Source organism: Halyomorpha halys, unplaced genomic scaffold, assembly GCF_000696795.3.
Source record: "Halyomorpha halys isolate HHAL.00 unplaced genomic scaffold, Hhal_1.1 Scaffold111.1, whole genome shotgun sequence".
In the NCBI taxonomy this organism is placed as follows: Eukaryota; Metazoa; Arthropoda; class Insecta; order Hemiptera; family Pentatomidae; genus Halyomorpha; species Halyomorpha halys.
The window spans coordinates 102,125-127,035 of record NW_027109684.1 but is presented as its reverse complement, the minus strand read 5'-3'; the positions used below and the strand labels follow the sequence as shown (position 1 = coordinate 127,035).

General features: G+C 30.4%; 1 protein-coding gene and 1 long non-coding RNA gene across 6 annotated transcripts in view; one reads left to right on the top strand and one right to left on the bottom strand.

The window, feature by feature from the left end:
- LOC106677916 (matrix metalloproteinase-19) overlaps positions 1–11,759 on the bottom strand; it is a 19,551-nt gene extending 7,792 nt beyond the window's left edge. For 3 of the 5 annotated variants that reach the window (XM_014416133.2, XM_014416132.2, XM_014416135.2), the window contains exons 1-4: positions 11,609–11,759; positions 4,714–4,843; positions 3,533–3,637; positions 1,775–1,921 (exon numbers count right to left, since the gene is read on the bottom strand). In XM_014416133.2, coding sequence (XP_014271619.1) covers positions 1,775–1,921; positions 3,533–3,637; positions 4,714–4,843; positions 11,609–11,689 — 463 coding nt within the window. In that variant the 5' untranslated portion in view covers positions 11,690–11,759. The remainder of the gene's footprint in view (positions 1–1,774; positions 1,922–3,532; positions 3,638–4,713; positions 4,844–11,608) is intronic. The other 2 variants (XM_014416134.2, XM_014416136.2) reach the window with 2 other exon arrangements.
- Positions 7,269–18,204, top strand: LOC106677917 (uncharacterized). Its single transcript, XR_001342664.2, has 3 exons — positions 7,269–7,441; positions 13,466–13,599; positions 17,378–18,204. It is a non-coding gene; the product is annotated as an uncharacterized lncRNA (long non-coding RNA).
- The last annotated feature ends 6,707 nt before the right edge of the window (positions 18,205–24,911 follow it).

Sequence of the window (24,911 nt, the reverse complement as noted above, 5' to 3'; positions counted from 1 at the left end):
TATATATCTTTTTTCTCAACTGTTGCAGGTATTTATTTTTTTGGTGGGTCTTGAGCATCAGTTAATAATACAACTTTGTAATAAATTCATGACATAAATTCGAATTCGATTCACCAAAAATTATACCTCGGGAAAAAAACAACTTCAAGCCAAATTTAAAAGAAATGATCACAATAGAAAAACATAAGAATCAAGCCATTAATAAAAAAATCAGAAACAAAAAATTTAAATTCATGTTATTCTAACTTAATAAATACATAAAGGTACAATTAACAACATATAATAGAAACAGACAAAATATATACAACAGACAGACTACCTTCTGAGAAATAAAAAAACCGGTATATGTGGGGAAACCTAAACAAACTTTACCTTCATTTCAAAACCGATTCAGTTCTTCCCTAATCATGGAGATTGTAGTATCATTGCGTAGAACTCACTGCAGTTGTGAATTGTAAGTAATGCTTGTATTAAAACATAATTTGATTGTAATATTTATTAGCCAGATATTGAACTGTTTACTCGTAGTTCTGGAAATTATTTAAAGAGAATGTATGTTCTAAAAAGCTGGGTTTTTCTCATTGTAGGACATGAATATGCATACAACAAAGTTACGAATCGTCACCAAAAGATGTATTATTACAAATTAGTATTATTTGTATTGACTGATACTCAAGACACATAAAAAAATACATATAATATAGTAATCAATTACGTATTATTTTGACCGCGACCTTATAACGATTACTAAGGAACGTTCAAAGAACGTTATTCCGATTTTATTTCTTACTTAATATTATCAAACTTAGATTATTGAAAATAATCCCTGTAGATTATTACATAAAGAAATATTGTTTTAATTGATTATATCAAATTATAATATATCAATAAATAATAAAAATTAAATATCTGGCGTTTCGTCAGTTTTCATCTAGTTTAGATCAAAACACAATATTAAAATTGTTTGTTCCCTTATTGCTAATATCTTCAATAAAGATCTATGTGTATCTTTAACTAAATATCTTTTCAATGACCATCTAGCATGTTAATGATGTATAATCGTGAAGATATCACACAATGTTAAAGAAAAAAAATCTGAAAGACCAAACAAACATTTTACTACAAAAAGTTAAATAAACGTGGATGGAATACACGGTAACATAATAGTTAGATTACAATGCTTTTTTTTTTTTTGTAGGGAATCTAAACAAGTTTCCACTAATAATTAAAAAAAAAAAACCTCTTCAAGTTTTATATTTATATATTTCTTTTTTGTGAATAATAAATCATTTAATGGAATTAGAAATATGTTTTCCTATTACAAAAACAAATTGAATGATGTATAATGTCCTTGTAAAGAGAAGTGTATACTTTCTTAGTTATGCGCCAGTAAATAGTTTCGTTCATCACTGTTTTTATTCTCAGAATAAATCCAGGATTTCCATCGCTAAGAATCTTCCCGGGCCGAAATCGAACATTAAGAGATCTTTCATCAGTAACAAACGAACACTCCATTTTTATTCTTATAGATTATCACATTAGGTCTTAATTTTAGAGCTGTATGATATTTTATCATCTCAAATCTTCTAATTTTAATAATATATACTAAAAATATGAAGTTATTAAGCATTCTCTAATCTTTCCTATTTTGAACTTTTCAATGTTTTAAACTGGCAAAAATCTTCACAATTTATTTATTTGTCTTAATTTAAAATTTATTTCTGTTGTTTCTAATTTAATTTTTTATACCGGTGAACTACGTCTGCATACATACCAGATCTCTTCTGTGTGAATGTGAGGGGTGAGACAGCAGACCAGACACTGAAAGCCTTCAACAATTCCGAATCAGTTTCACTTTTGGACAGGCGGCTGGGGTATTTGGAAATCATATAAGTAAGATGTTTGATTGTCCAGTGGGTACCTGCATGATTTTAAATTGGTTACTCTAAAGGACGTCCTGAAAATATTCTCTTAATTTTGGTCTTAAAATAAATTGCTATGTCGTGGCTGTTCAAGCTGTTTTGAGGCTGACCTGGGATTCTACGATTGCATTTTATTTATTTACATATATATATTTGTAATTATATTTATATTATATATCTCTATCATTTCCTGATGGGAACTGACTTAAAATACTTAGAAACGTATTTGATATATTTAATTCAAGAACTAGGTACCATAAATCCCCTCGCTATGTTGTGCTAGATGTAATTGTGGGTAATTAATCATTGAAGTTCTTCCTCAACGTTGTCGTGTTTACCAATTCATTAGGCTATGATAATGAGGTGGCATGCAGGGATTCTAATTATAAAGTAAAGTCTATTTTACATTAGGTTTTATTTACAACTATATACAATTCGAGCTATAATAATCTATGAGAGACCTATTTACTTTAAGTTTAATTACTATGCTATGGGTTGAGAAATAGTTAGATCTTTTATTTTCATATTGACACTAATTTAGTTAGTGTAGATAGTAAGTTAATGGTTTTCACTATTTTTTATTACATAATGTATAATAAAGTGATATTACGTTTTTAATAAGAATATAAAAAATATTTCTTTGGTTCTAGAGGGATTAAAATATTTCATTATATATTACCTTAAATCCAATGGAAAATGTTGTATGATTGGAGAAGTTTGTCGGGGGGTACGGTCAGCAAAGAACAACATAAATAAACAAAACCATATTTATTTAATTTATGCCGACGTTTCGACCTGAGTTTCAGGTCTTCATCCGGGCTATAGAACAAAAGAGATAACAACATTTAGAGTAACATACAATTGAAAAGGAATAGTATACAAACAAATTTGTTTGTATTGTAGGAATATTTTGTAGAAATAGTATACATATTATATTTTGTATACTATTTGTAGGAATAGTATACAAACAAAATTTGTTTGTATACTATTCCTTTTCAATTGTATGTTACTCTAAATGTTGTTGTTAAATTTGTTTGTATACTATTCCTTTTCAATTATATGTTACTCTAAATGTTGTTGTTATCTCTTTTGTTCTATAGCCCTGATGAAGACCTGAAACTCAGGTCGAAACGTCGGCATAAATTAAATTAATATGGTTTTGTTTATTTATGTTGTTTTTTGCTGACCGCAACCCCTGACAAACTTCTCCAATCATTAATCTACGGTCAACTATCAACATCTCATCGAAAATGTTGTATAATTGAATTTATAAAATTAATCTCTGAATTTTCATTTATTATTATGTTTATTATTGATAATAGTAATAGATAAAGTATAACTGATTACTAATAAATGTCCCAGTATGAGAAAAATGTACTCAACATTTGTGTTAGCATGCCTCCTCTCTACGAGGTACCCCAGGGCTTAAGGTCTTTTTAAAATAATTTTTAGTTTATTCTTTGGGCTTTCGTTCCACGGGGTTTCCATTTATCTTCGGTTTCCTTTTCCTAGGAATCAGACTTAGAACGGTATATTATCAGAATTGCACTGATAATAGTATATTATGTCACCAATTGAAGGATATGTCATGTTTTTAATTAAATAAATACCTTGATATGCAAACCGCTTGCTTCTTTTATCAGTTGGGATATCTTTGTCCTTCACCCCACACTTTGGAAAACTCATAGTAGGCTGAGTTTCATCTTCGTGTTCTTCTGAAAAGTAAATAACTCAGTATTAAACGTAATGAATTATAAAATAAGTGTGCATTTTCAAAGCCTTATTTTTAATTTTACTGCATCTTTCTATCACAATTATTTCACATCCAAAATTTTTACCTTAATCTCGCAGAAAGCTTCTTTTTGTTTTTACAAGATTTTTTTTTAAATTCTTATGAGAAAACCTTTATATTGGGAAAAACGAATCTATAGAACATGGGAAAAACGAATACCGAGAGACCTGGAATATAAACTATAGAATTTAGAAAAATAAACAATTTTTCTAATTGTTAAAATAAAATCGCTTACACAGATCTATACTAATAGTGATCTACTCAGAAATATAAAGAATCCATAATCCTATTTACATAGCATTCTTGTAAATGGAATATGAATTTAAAAAACATAAAAAATCAATTTTTACACAAAATTCATATTCTATATTCTATCATAATAGTATAAACACCTAAAAATCTACAATGTAGTCCGATTCAAAAAATTTCCACAGAAGTTATTATTTTTTGCTAAATAAACGATTTTCAGATAAACCGGCCCGGGACAAGATAATCCGATGGGCCTTCTTCTATATTAATAGTTCATGTGTTTTATTTCTTTACAATAATATTAATACAATATAGATTAAGGTTTATAATGAAAACATAAATTACTATTACCTTTTAATAACAAGATTTTTTTATTTTTAGACTAACAAGTATTAATTCATTTAAATGAAAATGTTTTTAGTCAATTCTTAACAGACTCCAGAAAGCCCAAGATCTTATGTTTCCTCCACCTGCCCCTCCCTGACGGCGGTATGGTCAAAACTCGCATAGGAACGAACATTAAGGAACAGCTTCTAGGAACGAACATTAAGTAACAGCTTCTAGGAACGAACATTAAGACAGCTTCTAGGAACGAACATTAAGGAACAGCTTCTAGGAACGAACATTAAGGAACAGCTTCAAGGAACGAACATTAAGGAACAGCTTCAAGGAACGAGCATTAAGTAACAGCTTCTAGGAACGAACATTAAGGAACAGCTTCTAGGAACGAACATTAAGTTTTGTATTCACCTGTTACATTGAGTTCTGCGAACGACTGAAGTTTCGTAATGGTATCGGTTAAGGCGTCCTGGAACTGAAGCTGTCCGAATGAAGAGTTCCTTACTGCTTGTTTTAGGTAGCCGATCCGGGATTGGTACATCTGCAATAATTCACAAAAAGTAGTTATATAACATGCAATGTGTGATACGATCTATCTGTATCATTTTCTACAATAAATTATTGCTATTTTCATCATTTATGGCTATTAAATCTTCAAATGTTCTGTATATTGGTTAGGAGATTTTTACTCATAGTGATAAAACATCTACATGTCACATTTTTTAAATCTTTTTCTTCAGTTTTATTCTTTTTTCATCATTATTTATACTCATCATGTTTTTATAATGTATAACTTAAGAAAAGAGAAGCAGTATTTTATTTCCCCATATTTTTTACAGAAGTTTGAAAAGGATAAAATAATCGAGGTGTAGATAATTGACCGTAGATTAATGATTGAAGAAGTTTGTCGGGGGGTGCGGTCAGAAAAGAACAACATAAATAAACAAAACCATATTTATTTATTTTATGCCGACGTTTCAACCTGAGTTTCAGGTCTTCATCAGGGGTTGTGGCGTAGAAGGTAGGCTTGCAACTGTTTTTGTCTGTTGTCAGTTGCAAGCATACCTTCTACGCCACAACTCCTGATGAAGACCTGAAACTCAGGTCGAAACGTCGGCATAAAATAAATAAATATGGTTTTGTTTATTTATGTTGTTCTTTGCTGACCGCACCCCCCGACAAACTTCTCCAATGATAAAATAATCGGCAAAATTTCCTTTTCAGATAATTTTTTTGTGTTAGTAGGAAATTAAAAAAAAAAAAAACTAAGAACCGAATAGATCGATTGACCCGTTTAAGTGATATTTAAATTATTTTTAATGCTTTGAATATGTGATTTTTTACTTTTCCTACAGGAAAAGATATGCAGATGAACTCATAAAATTAAACTATGAATTGTTTTTATAATTGCGTTCATTATATTTCTAATTGACATTACTGGAAGAATACTTATATAATTGTGAATAAAATCCTAAAAACCTAATGTTTTTCTAAGAACCCCAGTATGAATTTCTTTTAAGTGATTTTTTCTTTCAGTTTGAAAGAAATTTAATCACCTTATAAATTTTATTATTGAAACCCTGCCAGATAAAATAGCGAATAAATCGGTACACCTGTGTTAGAGATAAAACTTCATTTATTTTTTAATGATTTGGGAGAGTTTATTTATTATTTTTTCTTTATCTTCATAAAAAGTCAATATAAGATGTTCAATTTTTTTTATAAAATCAACCGCTATTTTGAAATGAAATTACAAAAGGTAACGACGAGTTCTGCGTATCATTACCAACTGACCTGCTCAGGTTCCAAATCTTAGGAAAAAAATAGGTTTTAAAATATTTTTATTATTATTATAAATGTTTCAAATAATTGAAGATTTATTGTCCCGTTTAAACGGCCAAGATAATAAAAACTAGACTATCTAGCTAGCAGTGGCGTGAGGAAAGCGCAAGAAGAAAAGGGCATGAAGGAGCCATTTTTGTTTCTCTGGGCAAATCTTTTCTTACCTTCTTCAATGAAAATTATCATGTACGAGTAGTGCATTTAAGACGTGTCTCCCCGGCAATAGAAGAGAAGGCTGCGAAGAAGGAGGGGAAGGAATCATAAGAGTAAGTTAATCCCTTTCAATATCTTTTACGTCTTCATCATCATTACCATCAATAGCTGCAATTTCAGTACACCCTAAGTGGAAATCCATTACACCCTTTTAACCAAAAATGTTTTCTTTCGGCAACCCCCTGCAATAATGTCTAAATTATTAAAAAGATTTGTCTGTCAATTAATATTTTATTTTATTTGTAATTAGTTTTCAATTCACAGTCCACTAATATTAACTCTTAAAGTATTTGAAAGTTAGGTAGCACCTGGCGTTCAATTGCAGATGCACTTCATACATTCACAATAAAAGATAGAAAATAATTTTATTATAACTATTTTCTTTGTTATTGATTTTGCTGAACTAAAATAGTACATAAAACAAAATATATCCCTTTACTGGTGATGAAAACGAAGAAAAGATGTTCCCTATTATTACCGAAAATCATGAGAGTACCTTTGTGTAAAAAATCGAGTATAATTATAGACTTCTCGATTTTATTTTAAATGTTACGTATATAAAGTAAAGTGTATAGTGGAAAATTTTGTTAAAAAAAAAATGGTGTAATAAAAACTTATAGGAATTTTTAAAGCAGTTGTAGATAAATTTGAGACGAGCACACATCAAAATAAGCTTTAAAAAATAAATTATTCTATATTATCGCTGAAGAAATTTCGGTTAATCATTAAACATTTGTATTTTTTAGAAATTTTAAATTATTAATATAAGCATATAAATCAAAATAATTCGTGATAAGTAACATATTGCTTACAGCTCTAAGTTGAGATTCTGTATAATTATTAACAAACTCTGGGTAGAGGGGAGAGAAGAAGCAAAAAGGATAGGAGGAACGGAGTGGAAGACAGTCTGGGAGGAGGACAGTCCTGGAAGAGGAGAGTTTGGAGGAAGAGAGAGCGGCTGACCAGTTGGAGGCCTGAGGAGGAAGTCACCCATCGCAGGGATTCAGCAGCGGCCGTCGGCATGACGCGGGGCCCAAGGTCGGCTTGGCTACTACAGCCAAGCTTGACAAGCGCATTATAACAAGTAAGACCTTTTCTGTTGTGATTTGAATGGAAATAACAGAATTAATAACTTAGTGTCGGTATAAATATCATAGATCTTAACTGGCACTTCTCAATTCATAATATAATAATTAAAGTATTAGTAAACAGATCTACCATGCTCTCTCATTATACTATTCTTGCTAAATGTATATATGATTGTAGATATAAAATATGTAACAAAGACTTTACTTTATAATTAATAATCGCTGCATGCCACCTCACATATGATAGCATAGTAAATTGGTAAGTTGAAAAAGAAATCCAATGATTATTAATGGATATTCATATCCGGTATACCATGGTGAGGGGGTCTATGGTATCTAGTGTTTGAATTAAAAATTAAATCAACTTTTTCAGTCGGCTCCCCACAGGAACCGATAGAGGTACTTAATACAAATACATAGAATATAAATATATAAATACAAATACATATTATAAATACATGAGAATATGAATATATTCAATATATATTCTCGTACACACCACATAATGAACAGCTAAATACTAAAAATACAATATAATGTACTCTGTTTTAATAGTGATAAGATGTAAATTGTAGAAACCTAAAAAAAACAACTAAATTATGTACAGCTACAAAAATAACAGAGGCAGAAAACACTGTTTTGAAAGAGATAGGATGAAACATTTTCCTATTTGCTATTTTTGTAATGTTTAAACATGAATTATTCGTTATAATATAAAAAATCATAAAAGAGTGGACCATCGGAAGATCACGGTGCTTATCTCCCAACCACGTCATTGGTATTAAAAGCCACTGGAGGATAAGTAAGGGCGCTAGCCTCGGGGCTTGCCTGAAGAATCTGGTCATTACAAGAATCGCAATATAATTATTAATAATAGATCTTTGGGCTACTGCCTTTGAGCAGGATTGTAGAGAAATTTAATGTTAGATAGGGATATTTAATGTTAGTTGTGCTGGGGATTAGGGTGATGAGTAAGTTTCTTATGGAATGTGGTGAATTTGGATTTAAGGTCAAATACAATTGGAAGTGATGTAGGGTATTGTTGGTTATGGTTATAGTAAGGAGCACTGACTATTATTCGAAGATCTTTGGACAAAAAGGATTGAACGCGTTTGATGATAGAGTTTTAAGCTGTGCCCCATAGCTGTAGTTCATAAGTCAAAATACATTTTATTATTGTTTTGTAAAGTAGTAATTTGTTGTCTACTGAAAGCTGTGATTTTCTACTAGGCAGTCCATATAATTGTCCAAATCGTCGGTTAAGATCTTGTCTAGTATGTGGATTCCACATTATTCTTCAATATGAGAGAGGTGACTTTGTAGGTTTGCGGATGCTGTATCAGGATCTGAGATTAATGAAAGGATGGCGATATCATCAGTGAATGTTACGAATGTCTGCAGTAAAGAGAATGTTTAGGATATAGCCCAAAACACTCCCTTGTGCGGTGTCCCCCTTCCTTAGCAGAATAACAGTTGGAAAATTCTAGAACGCGAAAGGAGCGGTCTAAGAGGTAGGAGGTAGGTTGGTGGACTTGAAGTTTGAAGAGCATTCTGGCGCGCTGTACCCTGTCAAAAGCCTGTGCAACTCCAGAAACAGTACTGGGAAGACACCCCTCCCCCCTCACATCTGGATAAAATTCATGATGCCATCTATTGGCAGATATAAGGAGTAGTGTGCTTCGGTAGCCATCTTGGTTCCTACAAGAGAGAAGAGTGAACAGCGTCCCAAGAGCCACATCGTTTTTTGGTTAAGATCAGCAATGCACCACGAGTAAATAAACAATACCCTACTCAAGCAGAGGGATGGAAGGCAAGATGAAAGATAACATCATTGAAGAACAAGGCTTCAAGCAAATTAACCATCACGTACCCACACTATATTATTATTTCATTGGAGTATAACCCCAATCCACAATCGTAATTAAATACTAACTCTATTGTACAACCTTTTGTACAACCCCCACATAACCATGTGTATAAATGGAATTAAGAATAGAGGCTGATTTACCTATATCACCATTCTTCATTTATTTAAAATCCATTAAATACAGTCCCCTCCGTTAATTACAACCATCATCATACCATTTGGGTAATATCCTCCAACGTTTACTTCATAATTAAAATTAAAATTATACAATGGTCAAAAACAGGAAGTCCTAACTGAAAAGAGTAGAATGTTGAGTGAGAAATCCAAAACGATGGGTAGAAAGATTCTTTTATGGGTAGGACAGACAATGTTTAAGGCAATAGTCCCCAAATGATCCGCGAGCCATTTCCAGGGCTTCCGCGAAATAATTTAGGATTGGGTCATTCCATGTCATCTCTCACAGTTATAAAACTTAGAATTTTAGATTCTCTTCAATTTGACACATGTTTTGTCTTGGTTTCCTAGCCTAGTTTTTATTTTAATACTGCTCAAATTCTAAATGGCAGCAACCAGCGGATCTGCTAATCTGAAAAAGAATTTTACCTACAAAAATTACCTTTACGTTTTCTTTTTTCTTTTTCAAAAGAGTTTTAGTGATGTTAATATTATGAATTTAAAATGAATGGTGTATTAAATTTTAATCAATATGGGTTCAATAGACATGAGAGCATGATTTTGACAGTTTATTCCTCCATTAAAACCTTAAAAGCGTTAATTAAGTATTTTAATTAAATAAAGATATTAATGCAATATATTGTGTCAATTTAATGATTACAGTATATTATATTATATTATGATTATTATATTATGATTATATATTATATTATGATTACAGTATATATTACAGTCTATTCTACTGAATAGGAAATTATTTCAACAAACAATAGCTAAATGATATGATGATAAATAAGTGACCATAGAATGGGTACTCAGTGATGGTGGTCTTCTGTGTTGGCTTATATCAGTCAATATTCTAAATAATTATTTATAACAATAATACTAAAGTAATATTAACGTAAATAGATTGTTTTTTAATAATAATTGTAAATAATCTTAAACTGTATCCCTTAATAACTTGTAGATTTCCTTCAGTTTACTTGTAATAAAACTTTTTCCTTTGATTCCGATTTTAAAACTGTTTCAAAAATATCCTAAAAGTAATTTTTTTTTTACCTCTTAAATAAATGGTGAAACATACATTTTGTCAGGTTAATGTCAATCTGTACATTTAAATGAATATTAATATTCAATTGATCTTATTACAAAAACTTTTATTGAAAATAATATAATAATAAAGATTTTCATGGAATATTTGATAATTCTGTAATTTGTATCAGAACAAAAACCCTAACAATTATTTGATACTACAGCTTTATAGAAATATATTTTCCCTTAAAATTTAAATATTTATATTCATCTTCAACAATGTTTCAAATTATCATATATCATATAATGTAGTATAAATTAAGTTTTTGAGATGAATCCTTTAATGAAGGGGAAAACTGATTTAATATATAGAGAGAAATGCTTTACTTAGCCATACTGCCCAAATACATTAGTTTGCTACATACTAATATATCAATCCATAATTGGACTTATATACAACATATATTCACATGATATAACAATATTTTTTTTAAATAAATCAAAAACTTGTATCCTTTTTTGTCTCAACACTTTTTATTTTTCACCAGTCCAACGTTTTGGCCATTTTAGCCATTCTCAAGGACATCTTCAATTATAATTTCTTCCTCACATTAATTTAGAGTTACTTTTGCAGGCTATTCTGCCCAGGTCATTATTTATTAATAGTTAAAAACCTAATTTTTAAATTTAAAATCATAAATATTTCATTCTTCTTATATAAGATTAAACACACAAATTCACTACCAGGAGGTAATGACAGTAGTGAGAGGTAAGATTAGACAGCTATGTAAATTCAAACCAAAGACTAGTCACCGCAGTAGATCAGTTTATAAAAAATAAGACAAAAAACTAAATATATAGATTTACGAAAACACAAAACAAAAAGTTAGTTAAAGAAATACTTCAATGAACAGATAAGTTAAAAGAATCCAATTAAAGAATGCAAGACGTGATCGAAATCTTATCTAAATCGGATCAATTATTCAGGAACAAAAATTTCACACAGTCACGGAATTAATTAATTCCGTAATGTCTAAAAACTCCTACAATAATTGTCTCAGTATATAAAAATCTTTAAACTAGGACTCACCATAGCTTTTGCCTGACCCTGTGCCATTATAAGGCAACTTGCCCCCAGAAACCAGACGAAGACGACGTTCCTGATTTCCATCCTGCGATCTGAACTGAGGAGGATCCGAACTGACTACTCCAGTGATCCTTACCTCTCTATTCCTATTAGAACTTTCCTCATTGTTTTTATTTTTTGTGCAGGAAGAACTGCAGTACTCACTATCAGAACTTTCCGTATTGTTTTATCTTTGGAGGAAGAACGGTTGTATCACTGATAAGAGAAATATCATATTATTTTCGATTTTATTATTTTTTGTGATTAAATATATAATTCTGTATGCCATATTTTCCAATTGGAAGGTTAATCATTATTTTCCATGTAAGCTTGTTTTTTTATTTTGTAATTAAATGAAAATTGTAATTTTTGATATATTTTGTTAAATGAATAGCTTCCTTTAACTTTTTATTTTTTCTTTATCCAAAATCCTAGCATTTATTATCAATCCTTCCTATATTTTCTCACTACACACCTATTTTTATTTGATCTACGTTTTGGGGGGAAGGGGGCTCTTCCCCCATCAATACAAATTGCATATATTTTTTTAATAAGATTTATAGTAGTTATTTCCATTTTTAATTATACATTGTCCTAATCCTTTTAGAATAATTTTTCGTAATTTTATTAAATTACCGTAATAATGGCCCTCATTTAATCTCTTTTAATCCTCCCCTCCACTAGTTTTTTTTTTCTTACCTCCTAATTTATTTTATTATTAACATAAACATATATACAAGTGAACTTAAGTCTAATTATATACATACAAATATTATACATAAAATCTTCTATTGTCTGGTGGCATTTTAAGATTATCCACTACAGTTGTTATAGTATTGCCTCCTTATAGATCTTCCCTTTCCGATTTTTTTTTTTTAAGGGCTATTGTAAATTGGAGGGTATTATAACAGCAATTTATTTTGCATATTTTATGTTCTTTTTTTTTTTTTTTTAGTTTTATAATTAACAATGTTTTTGTTATTTTTATTAAATAAATAACTTCCTTTTTTTTTTTTTTTTTTTTTTTTATTTCTTCTCTATTCAATATTCCAACATTTTTAATATAAAAATTGTGATCTTTCATAATGCTTTTCCAAAGCAGTCACATTTGTGTTTGTAGAATTATTGCAGTTATTCTCATGTTGCACAAATCTAGTTCTGAGTTTCTTTATATTTGAACCTTATGTATATTTAGTTACAATCTTCAGAGTTTATTTTGTAAATCACACCTTGTTTTTCTATTTTATCCTTTATGTATATTAAATATGAATTAAGTTTGTTACTATTGTACAATCTTAATTAAATATTTTTTAATAAATTAAGAATTTAATTGATAATTTATCTCCTTTTATTTTCATTATTCCCCTGATTTTTATGTTAGTATATGGTCCCCCTTGGAACTTTCACTTAATTAAAATTTCCCTCTATCTTAAAACATCACAAATCAAAAAACTTACCAGTGAACTGAACACTGGTATTGATATCCAATTGCAAATTTCTTAAAACCTGTCTTTTAACATCTACATCTGCTGACTTACCTCCTTTGGTGTTTCAAAACCACTTTCGTTTTTAAATCATATCTTTCAAGATTGTAGTAAAAAAAAAATTAAGGATCGAAATAGAGATATATCAGTTCTACATTAAATTCATTTTTTGTTGACTCCTTGTTTTTCAAAATGGATCACTTCTAAGAGTCAAAATATGTATCTTTACACTCAAATTATTGAGATAAAGACATGATAATTCTTAGATCGAGTTGTTTTAATAATTCATCATGTGCCCATTAATTCATTAACCATTATTCTTAAAATCTGTACACAGGTCTGGTCAACATTGAGATTAGACTTGAGGGTGGAGAGCATGGTGATGAACCTGGTGACATTCTCACACACGCCTCTCAACATTCAGACCAACATAGCATTGTACATTTTGATGATTCATCAATAGTTACAGAGGTGAGGGTTTTAAGTAAGGAAATACTAAATACAGCATCAGCATGTCAGAAGTAGTTAAACATTTCCTATGTCAGTATAATTTTTAATTAATAGATTTGTTTAAAAGGAAGATGGTTTGTTTAAAAACAACTCAAATTGTAATTAAATTATTTACTGTGAGCCAATGTTTCATCCCACATTGCAGGACATCATCAAGGCTCAAAAAGATACAAACACTAAAATAACTGCGAATCCTCCTCACTTTTCTATCATGTTTGTCTTCTCATCTGTCTTCATCTTCATTTTTGTGATTACCTGCATCCAGTATGGTTGGTGTCCTATTTTGTTCTTTACTTTCCTTTATTCTTGACTTTGATTCTTATTCAATTTTTTTCTATCTTTTAGTTTCTACCATATTTTTATATATATTTTTTTTATCTGATTTTTATTTTTTATTATTATCCGTTTACATCATTTGTCTAATAGCTTTTTGTAATTCTTGTTTAGTTATACTTTTTTACTGTTCATTTTATTTCTATTTTCTTTAATTTACTTTGTTCACTCTAATATAAATTTTGACATATTTAAAATAATAATTAGCAACACCTTAGTTTATTTTTATTTCATGATATCTATCTCATTACTTTGTTACCTTGTTTTAGTACTTGTATCTTTTTTAGCCCTGATGAACCCCTACAACATTGGGCGAAACTAAATTAAATATTTTAATTCAAATTTAAGCTTTTTTTTTTTTTTACTGCACCCGGACCATTATCCTTTTAGATACTACACACGATCAATCAATGATCTTCCAATAGATTCTTAGTTTAAAATATCCATAGTAGTTTCATTTCAAAAATTGAATTATTGCTGACCACATTCAGTAAAAGCAATACAGTGACAAGTGAAACATATAAATTTTTATCAAATTTGGCATGTTGATAAACTATAGAAAATAAAGCTTCTATTATTGCTGTTCATATTTCTTTACTGACCACATCCCAACCAAACCTCTTAAATTAAATCTCTAGTCCACTACGTTTACACTTTAACTTTTTTATTTTTGGTTGTATAACATAAAATTGAGAAATTTCAAATTTGAAAATATCATAAACAGAGTTTGATTAAAATTTGTCACTGGTTAGTAATTAAGTAACTTTATATCAGAAGTTAATATAACTTCCTTAAAAAGGTTTTTTTTTTTTTGTAGACTTTCGTTTTGTAAAAAAAAACCTTATTCAGTTTATTTCACAATTTAAAATTCCCCCTGTCAAACTAGTTGTTAGAAATCAATATTTTAAATAAAATTTTAACTTATCAATATATGTTTCCATAATAGCCATTAAATAACCATTTTCCAAGAGTGAATGTATTGATTTTTAAATGAAAGCTTCTCAATTGTTTTTTAAATAATAATTTTCATTGTAGCATAGTTACAAATAAGAATTTTGTTCCTATGGTAGGAGGAATAAACTTGTTTCAAGTAGTGGCACTTGCACTTGGCCATTCTCTTGGTCTGTCTCATTCACACAAAAAATCAGCCTCGATAACAGCTAATTACAGATATCAACAAGATTTTGAACTCGATGATGACGATATTACTGGAATCCAGGTATGAATTTTCTACCAAAAATGAAAAAAATAGTAGTGATTTGACCATATATTATTGATTTTGCTTAGAAAATTTTGAACTTTTGATGGAAATTTTGAAGTCTTTTGACTTCAAATAGCCTAGTATTGCTAAATGGCCTGTATGTGAACAGCCTCCTAGCTCGAAACAAAAGTTGTCGGAAACTGAAATTAAATATTTAGGGCAGGTATAGGAGTATTGATGTGGCTGGAATGTTACAGCAGCTTCTGTATTAAAACTGACCAGGCAGAAGTGTCACTTGATAAAATTTATTATTCACTTTTTATATTGGAGGAAGATAGTCTGGGTGGCGGTCAATAAAGGAATCAAAATAGTAAAAGAAAACTATTTATTGTTAATCAACGTTTCGCCCCACTTAGCATAAATAAATAAATAGTTTTCTTTTACTATTTTGATACATTCATTGACCGCCACCCAGACTATCTTCCTTTAATGAAATGAAATGAAAAAATAATTTTATTCTGGGACATATGTCCCCTGACAATAAATACATGGTTCATATATTAAGATTTTTATCTGGCAAGCATTTAAAATTTTTCAGACAGTAGAATGAAATTACATTGGTATATTGGCTTTACTACTGTTTATAATGTTAATGAATATATGCTTATTTATTTGATTACAATGATGTGGAGGTTTGGTTATACAATTAGTGGAAATGGGAAGAGAATTCCAGCAGGAGGTTGCACGTATGACGAAGGATTTGCTAAAGAAGGCTGTTCTATAGGAGGGCATATATAAATCAATCGGTTGGGATCTGGTATTTAATGAGTGGATAGATGAATGAAGAGTAAGGAGATATTGCCTTCGGGAGGTTCGATAGAGCCACTTCAACTGGGTATACCAGCGGGAGACTTGAGAGCGCCTAGGGAACCCAAAGATAAATCTTACAAAGCAATTCATGAGTATCTTCAGTCTCAACTCTAGTCCTGCAGATAGCCCTCCATACACCAAGGATCCGTAGTCGAAGTGGGGGAAGACAAGAGAGGATACTAGGAGCTGACAGGTGTTCTGAGGAATGGAATTACGGAATCTTAGGAATTGTTCGAGTACAGTTATGGATTTGCGAGTGATTTGGGAAATGTGGTTATTCCAGGAGAGGTGTTGGTCAAAGGTGACACCAAGGTTTTTTATTGTAGGATAAAAGTGAATCGGTTGGTTGTTAAGGAAGAGTAGAGGACAGTAAGGGAGGGAATGAAGGAGACGCTTAGAACCAATGAGAATGGCCTTCATTTGTTAGGCATTCAGCTTCAAATCAATGTTAGACGCCCATGCATTAATGCTTTCAATATCTTCTTGTATCTTTTGGATGGCCTCAAGTATCTTGAAGAGATGGAAGGACAGATAGATTTGGAGATTGCCTGCATATAGGTGGTATTGTGCATGGTGAATGGAATCAGGAAGATCGTTTATATAAATGGAGAAAAGGGTTGGTGAAAGTAAGGATCCCTGAGGAACACCTCGTATTCCTCTAAATCACTTTTTAAAGTTTTCTTCAAAACAACTTGGTAAATCAAAGTACAATAAATGGTCTCAATAGGCCCTTTTTCATTGAAATAGTCTGACATGGCTTAAATGACAAATAAATAATTCTGTTTTGCTAGTCTGATCAATGTTTTCTAGTCTCAATAGTTATCAACAGATCAGTTTAATAATTTCACTTAATCTATATGTGAGTCTTTCATTTGATTGCCTAGCTGACACTATAAAATCATTTTCAATATTTATTCTGTAACAATTTAGCATTGAATAAATGATTTAGAGCAGAATAAAAATTTTAATAAATTTTTCTATTTGTGCCATACTTTTTAAAAAGAAAAATGTCAAAATTTTGTTATGTGAAAATTATCAAAAATACATTTCTGAATTTTGAGTTAGTCATTTTGTTAAATAAAAAATTCTTTCGGAAAATTATTGTCGGAGAGTATTTCCATAGTGAATATCTATAAATTAAGGTAGTAAATGAAAGATCTGTGAAGCATACAGTGCACCGGAATTTGTTTTCTTACATCAAACTACTGCATCATAAATTTTTTCATTATTTTAATTTAGAAAAAATAAAAATACAAAATCATTGAATACTTAGGTACATGAAATACAGCAGATTATATAAATCTTATCTAATTGTGTTAAATTTATAATTTGTAGGCTTTATATGGAGAAAGAACAAAAGAAACCCCCTCTAGACCATCTCAACAACCAACATAACCAGGTGACGAGAATTGCAAAGATGAAACTAAAAAAAAATTATCAACAATGTAAAATTCACGATAAGACAAAGGAACTGTTTTTTGTCCTATTTCTCATAGGCACAATAGAGAAATTGGCTGTTTTATGGTCATACCAATCACTTACCTTCATCGAATCCTGAAGGTAACTGAGTTACTCCGATAACCCTCACCAGTCTACAACTGTAAAATAGTAGTGTGTATTTAGATTTATTATGTTAAATCGCCAGTAAATTTCTCTATTATTTAGTTTGAAATTTGATTACATAGATTATAAATGATATCAATCATTAGTAATTGCACAAAATGATTCGGCGTAATTTCAGAATTACTAATATTGTATGTGTAAATCATGGGTCATATTTACTCTGTAGTCAAGGAATATATGTTATGTTTCATTTTATTTAATTTATTAATATTTAATCTAAATAAAGTTTAAAAAATGTCAGATCCTCACTGTAATGCTCACTGTAAATCTGGTAAGATTTGTTAGGATTTCTTTATTCCTTGAGCAAGTATAGGTTTACTACTGTAATCTATGTGAAACTATAAAAATGAGATGTCTATAAATAACAGCATAAATATTTGAAGTTCTTGATGGATTTACGAAACATCTGTCAATTATATGTTAAAACTTATAACTCCCTACAGTGCCTTTTATAATGTAAGTTGAGCAGATAATATTGAACATTCAATTTTTAATACAAATTGCAATATTACAAGTGCATTCATTACATTGTTGTGATGTGAGGGTTTAAATCAATAAATTAGTAAAATTTATATAAGTTTTGTCCATGATTTTCTAAACCACCCAGCTTTTCATGATTTGAACTTTCCTAATCTTTTTGACTAGTTCTACCATATGCATCAGCCCTAGAATTTTCTAAATCCATGGAGAAAGACCACATCATTAGCGGAATAAAAAATTAAAAAGACTGTCAGTTGGAAGTGAGTGACATAAATGTACAAATTAGGAGTTGTATGAAATATATGACAGACCTGGGGTAATACTGTTCGGTAAAATAAATTGCCTGAGATAGATAGGTCATGTGACCAGGGTGGAATGTGATCCAATCTCATAAAAGCTTCCATATAAATAATTTATGATAAAAGATATGGATTGCTACTGATGCCTGGAGTATTCTGAAAGTTAACAATTTGAAGTCAACCATTGCCTGGTTGTTGATGATACTAAAATCCCTAAGTAAAGGACAAAACAATGTTAAACATTTAAATGAATCATAACTGAAAGTTAAGAGTTCCATTATTAAACACAAAAACAAGCTTGTTTTTTTAAGTTTTATCAAGAAAAATCTCATTGGGTATGGTCTGTGAAGATAATATTAATAAGTACAATTTATTTTATACTGACCTAAAATCCACTGCAGTAATGATGATTTACAACTTGAGCTGAAATTCTGGACAAGTAATAAAAAATACATTTTACTAATTGGTGTTTTTTTTGCTGACCTCACTCACCAAAGCATTTCATATTGCATAAATGATCTAACATATTTTTAGGACTTTCTTCTATAGAACCAGCTTAAGTAGAATATTTCCTTACTATACTGGGTAAGACTAAACATTCATACTTTGGAAGAACTACAAATACAAAATTGAAGTACTCAGTTGGCAAGTAGGGAATAAGGGTTGTTATAAGTTAGGCTGATAAAGATCTGTAAAGGCTGTAGTAGCTAAGCAAATCAAACACTATTTTCAAAAGACAATATATTGTTATTCTCTTAAAGTTGAAGATGAACGTACAATTGAAACCTTTTGAAATTGAATTTCCAAGTTTTGTTCATAGATTTTACTTTAGCTTTCTTATTTGAAATATTTTTTTAAATTGGTTAATTCTTTACAATTTGAAAATTGAATTTATTGTGTTGAAGTGCGATGACTAAGTTATTAGTTCTTGAACCTAACATTGTTGTTGTTTTTTTCCCCTCAAATATATGATCAATTCATATGTTGGAAATATTTTACATCTTCATTATAAGTTTGTCTACAATTACGTTTCTCCTTGAATTATCCTTAATTAATCAATAATGATTCAGAATCAATCATGGGGTTTGTAATAGTACAGTTCTTTTTAATGCAGATCCTGCAACATTAACTTTGTCATGCTATGATCAATTCCATTGATTCATTGATTACGAACATATATTAACATAATGAATGCACTTTGATGATTAAATAGTACACAATAGTAGAGAATATGAAAATACTAAGTCTGTTGTAACTACAGGGTGCAAAGGGTTGCCGAAACAGAATATTTAGGGTTAAGGTTAATGAATTTTGATTGGGGGTATGAAAATTGTAGATTTATGACAATGATGGAATGTGATGGTGCGAATCAGGTATAGAAGGAAGGTGAATTACTCATGCTTTCATGCTTATTTTTTCTTGTCCCCCATGTCCCTTTATCTACCCTCCCCTCAGCTACCAGAGGTGGGGCGCCAGCATTACTAAGTAGCCTTATGAATATAGTTTGTTTCAAATCTTCCATTTAAATGGAACAAGACCCAAATGAGAAATAGCAAAATAATTACATAGTAGTAATTTCCAAGATAGTGGCAGAATAATCAAGGAGACTAAGGGTAAGGAGGGATATTGCAGAACATAACATGAAATTATACACAAGCACATTAGCATCAGACAGTCATTCATTCGATTGAGATTCAAGAATTAGCCAGTAGGTCGCGACAGGGTGGGCTGTAGTAGCAACTCCTAGATGTTTTACTTGAAAATATTAGCAAGCTGCAACAGATTCATTCAAATACTAAATATTTGTGTAATCTAATGAAAGTTTTTATTAATTGAAAACATTTGAATTCATTTCATTCTTTTTTTTTTTTTATTTACTACTTTCCTGCCATGAAAGTGATATTTTGCATTGTGATGTTATGATAGATATATCATGGGCTATGAACTGAGTTACTGATTCATCATGGTTATGATAAATAATGTTTTATTTAATTTATATAGAGGTAAAAGAAAAGCTGAGGGCTGTAATACTGGACCAATATCAAAAGTCTCATGTCTTTCATTATCAATAATACTTTTTAATTCCACAATTTTATCTCTTGCTACAAATATATTTTTTTATACAATATGGGATGTTAATTTACAATTATTTAAAAATGGCTTGGACAATTTCTATAGTTTTAGGAAGGCCCTTTTGTATTATTCACTTTAGGTCTTTCTGCAAGACTTATCATTTTTTTGTAGCATAATTTATCCATATATTATTTGGCCATGTGAAACATTGAAAATTAGTTTAGATGTTGTTGCCTTATCTATAAATTCATCGCTATTAAATTTTGGTCCACACTTGTAATTCTTGTTGGTCATATTCTTAAATAATTTTTATCAACTATTCTGTAAGTTTTAGGATCATAGAGAAACTTGTCCATTTTTTCACTGCACCTGTATTTAGTAATATTTGTAACCTTTTAAGATTTATCAGACTTCATGTTGTATGTACGATATTTTATTAATATCTAAAAAAAAAAGAATCCATATTTTTCTTGACAATTTTATCGATAATGTTTTCCCCTATCATAAAACTTTTTATTTTCTTACATTTCATTTTGTATACTTTATCCTGAGGGTTGATCAAAGTAGGCTAGTCTGCAGTCTCTGGGGGTCCTCAATCCAAGGGGGCCATGGAAGGTGACAAAAATAATTGTATACATATATGTTATTATTCAGGTATTTATTTAATTGCACTTGTTAATAATTAGTTATAATAGAGTAATTTTTAATAAATTTTAAGTTGTTAAAACACCAATGGATCTTTACTCATACCACATCATAACAGGCAGTTAGCGCTGTAAATCAAGCTGTAAACCCCTGTTTGTGAGAATATTAAGGCAACAAAAACTAATAAATTAATGGTAAAAAAAAACTATGGGGTGAAAGTATTGAAGCTTTTCCAACAGAATAGTTTAGTGAAGGTGCAGTGTATGATTTCTTGGTACCAATTCAAGAGCTGAGGCACTCTACTTCGGAAGGACTTGATAATGCATGTTCAATTATGATAGGTCTGCTGGTGTTTTGGCAGGAAGTATGGGGAGTTTTTGTATATTTGATGTAAATCCTCACAGGATGGAAACTCCACTCCATAAGGTATTCACCTATGGTCTTGAAGGGGATTGCAAGTCCTGTATGTATTTGCTGAGGGTCCTTGCAGGAACTGAAACTCGTCTTCATAAGATATGTGCATACAGTCGTAAAGGAGTAACCAATCCTACAGGTATTAGCTATAGCTACTAATGAAAGAAGGTATACAAAGGAGGAAAGATTTAAAGAAGGTGAAATAAAAGTGCAATATACATTTCCAACAATAGAGTTAGAATGACTCTTCGATTATTTATATTGTTACACATTGCCTTTAAAGGAGGAAAATCCCTTAAGGAATATTCTCACCTCTCACCTTTCTAATATATCACTTCCAGCAGTTATAGTATAGACCAACAGTTATAGTGCAGACCAGTAGTTATAGTACAGACCAGTAGTTATAGTATAGACCAACAGTTATAGTGCAGACCAGTAGTTGTAGTACAGACCAGTAGTTATAGTATAGACCAGCAGTTATAGTATAGACCAGTAGTTATAATATAGACCAGCAGTTATAATATAGACCAGCAGTTATTTTATCGACCAGTAGTATCGGTATCGCCTGATTTGAGAGACCGCCTGAAACAATAAATTTTTTTTTTGTTCAAATTACTCATTGATATTCGGCGAGTCTTTTTTAAAGTAGTTGGAGGTTATAATAGGGCTGTATTTCAGTAAATTGAACAATTGACAGATTTCGGGAAAAAAATTAAGATTTCCTCAACCAGATTTTCGATGATTATCGTCTGTGTCCAGAACGAATCCATCGAGATTCCGTATTTTCCAAATACAGGCAATATGCCTCTTCTACTACATTTTACGCCCTTTATCCGTGGAATTGGACAATAGAAAAAATCGAAGAAAATTGGAATCAATTAGAAATCATAATGAAGTATGTAAAATTTGTTGCAAAAAAAAAATAAAATAAATTTTGGTTGATAAATGTCGTTTTTTTTATTGTAACAAGAAAAATCCATCATTTTTGGCAAATATTATTAAAAGATAATAGAATCGCCACAAGAAGAGAATGAAAGAAAATTAGGGCTCTATACAACTTCTATGAGTTATACAATAAATGAATAAAGCTTAATCCATTTTTTTAAATTTAATAATAAATGTAATTACAATTGACAATTATATAATTTTAATCATCAGTTTATTACTCAATTTAAGTTAATAAGTATTAATAAGATTTTTATTTGGCAAAAGATTAAAAAATATTTACTAGTTATAATATAGTATTATATAACTAGTAAAAATATACACAGTTACTCAGGATTTGTGGTTACTAGTGAGTCTAGTTTAAACTCAATATTCATTTTCTCCCAATGACAATTCTGGGGTGGACCTTCCTCCGATTCCGGGTAGAACCAGCTCATGTTATCATTGATCGCAAACAATACTTTCTCATTGATCATACCGCCTAATAATAATTTTGTTCATACCCTGGAATGATTTTTCTCTGAGTCTCCATAGTCTACGTCATGAGTTGTTTATTTTATCAACCGCCTTTTATCTTTAGAGATATTGAGGTGAGAGATGCTTTCCCTATTCTTTCAGAATAGAAACGCAAGCAAAATAACAGGAATTGAGATAGCTATGTCTTGGGGCCTGTTTTATAAAGAAAGCTAATAGTATTGGTCCATAAATACTATTGTTTAAACTACATATAACTAAATCCAAATATACAATCATATAAACTACGAAGTATTAGCACTAATACTTTTTATTTCATGGTAGGGACTATTAGTGATTATGCTGGAGGTTAAGAAGTAATAGGCAGTATTATACAAACCATCTTGACCAAGTGCAAACTACAACACTAAAAGAGTTTACACTTTGTTGGATCTTCTGTAGCCGAGGGAGTTGAGGCCTTTTACAACCTCGGAATTGCAGCTGCGTCTGTTCGAATTCGGACTGTTGGATTGACTTTTATTTAATGGCGATCCCACGTAATGAAAAATTGACCATCTTGCCATAGTTAAAATAGGGCGATAACCTCCCTCCTTTATACAATAAATAGTTTGTTGATAATAAACATGTTTTCATTACATTTACCTTGGATGGTCCCGACGATATCTTCCGGTAGAACAAGTTAAGGTAACTTGAGTTAAGGCTACATCCGTTAACTTTAATCACATAGAACCAAAAAACACAAAAGAAAATTTGATATTCAATTCTTGTACAACACATCTCATACAGTCCTTAATGGTTCATCTAACATTATATTATGAATCAGCTCTGATAAAATAATAAAACATAATTAAACAGTGACTACGATTCCTAACCAGTTGGGAATGAGTATTAACTTGTTCATCTATAAGTAGCGTTCGGGAAAAATATCATCTATTTCCATTAAAATCCTTAGGAAGTAAACCTTTATAGTCCGGAATGTGATGTAAGAAATGATCTTCAGAGCTCGCTCGGCTTCAATTGGCTTTAGGCACTCTGATTTAGTCGGCAGTGCTGATGAGATGAATTCGAAATAAATTAATAAAATCAAAGTATATATACATATATAATAATAAATCAGCCAATCCTCCAGAGGTGTAAAATGCTTCTGTTGATAAAGAAAGACATGAAATTAAAACTATTCTAGATTTTCTTTCTTAGAAATTTGGTTGCTCTTTTGAATAAAATGTTGAGGTGACAAATAAAATACTTTTATAATATTATCAATATTGTATAATTGCTTGTTCAACGTTTCGGGTTCCCCATCTTCAAATACTTATATTCCTCCAAAACTTCATTTACCTGAAATAGGAGTTTTCATTCTTGATTGAATCACAAATTATTTTCATTTATATATCATTACATAAATAGTCACCTTAATAATATTGTGAAGACCACAAAAATATTTTTATCCCATATTTATTATTAATCCGCATTAATATTTAACTAAAATTTCATCAATCAATAGCAATTATCATTTTAAATAACAAAAATGATTGGAATGACAATTGCTATTGATCTATAGAATTTTTTTTTCAATTCAAAGATAATTATGTGGCCTAAAATTATTGTATTCTCGGGAATATACCTGAAACCCACCGGAGATCAACAGATCTCAGGCGGAGTCGGGGGGTGGCATATATAAGTTAATATTACCCCTTATTAGAGCCAGATTAAGGGCCTTTGATCTAAGGTGGAGTCAGGGGGTGGCATATATAATGATATGTATGAGAGGCCCCAGCTGGAGTTTTTTAACTTAAAATAATTCCTTTTGTCGGCATGCCAAAGGTACCGCCGGACCTAGGCAAGTAATGTACAAAGACATATAGATAACAGAGGGAATGTACCCTCTGGGAACCATTAACCGTCTAGGCAGAGCC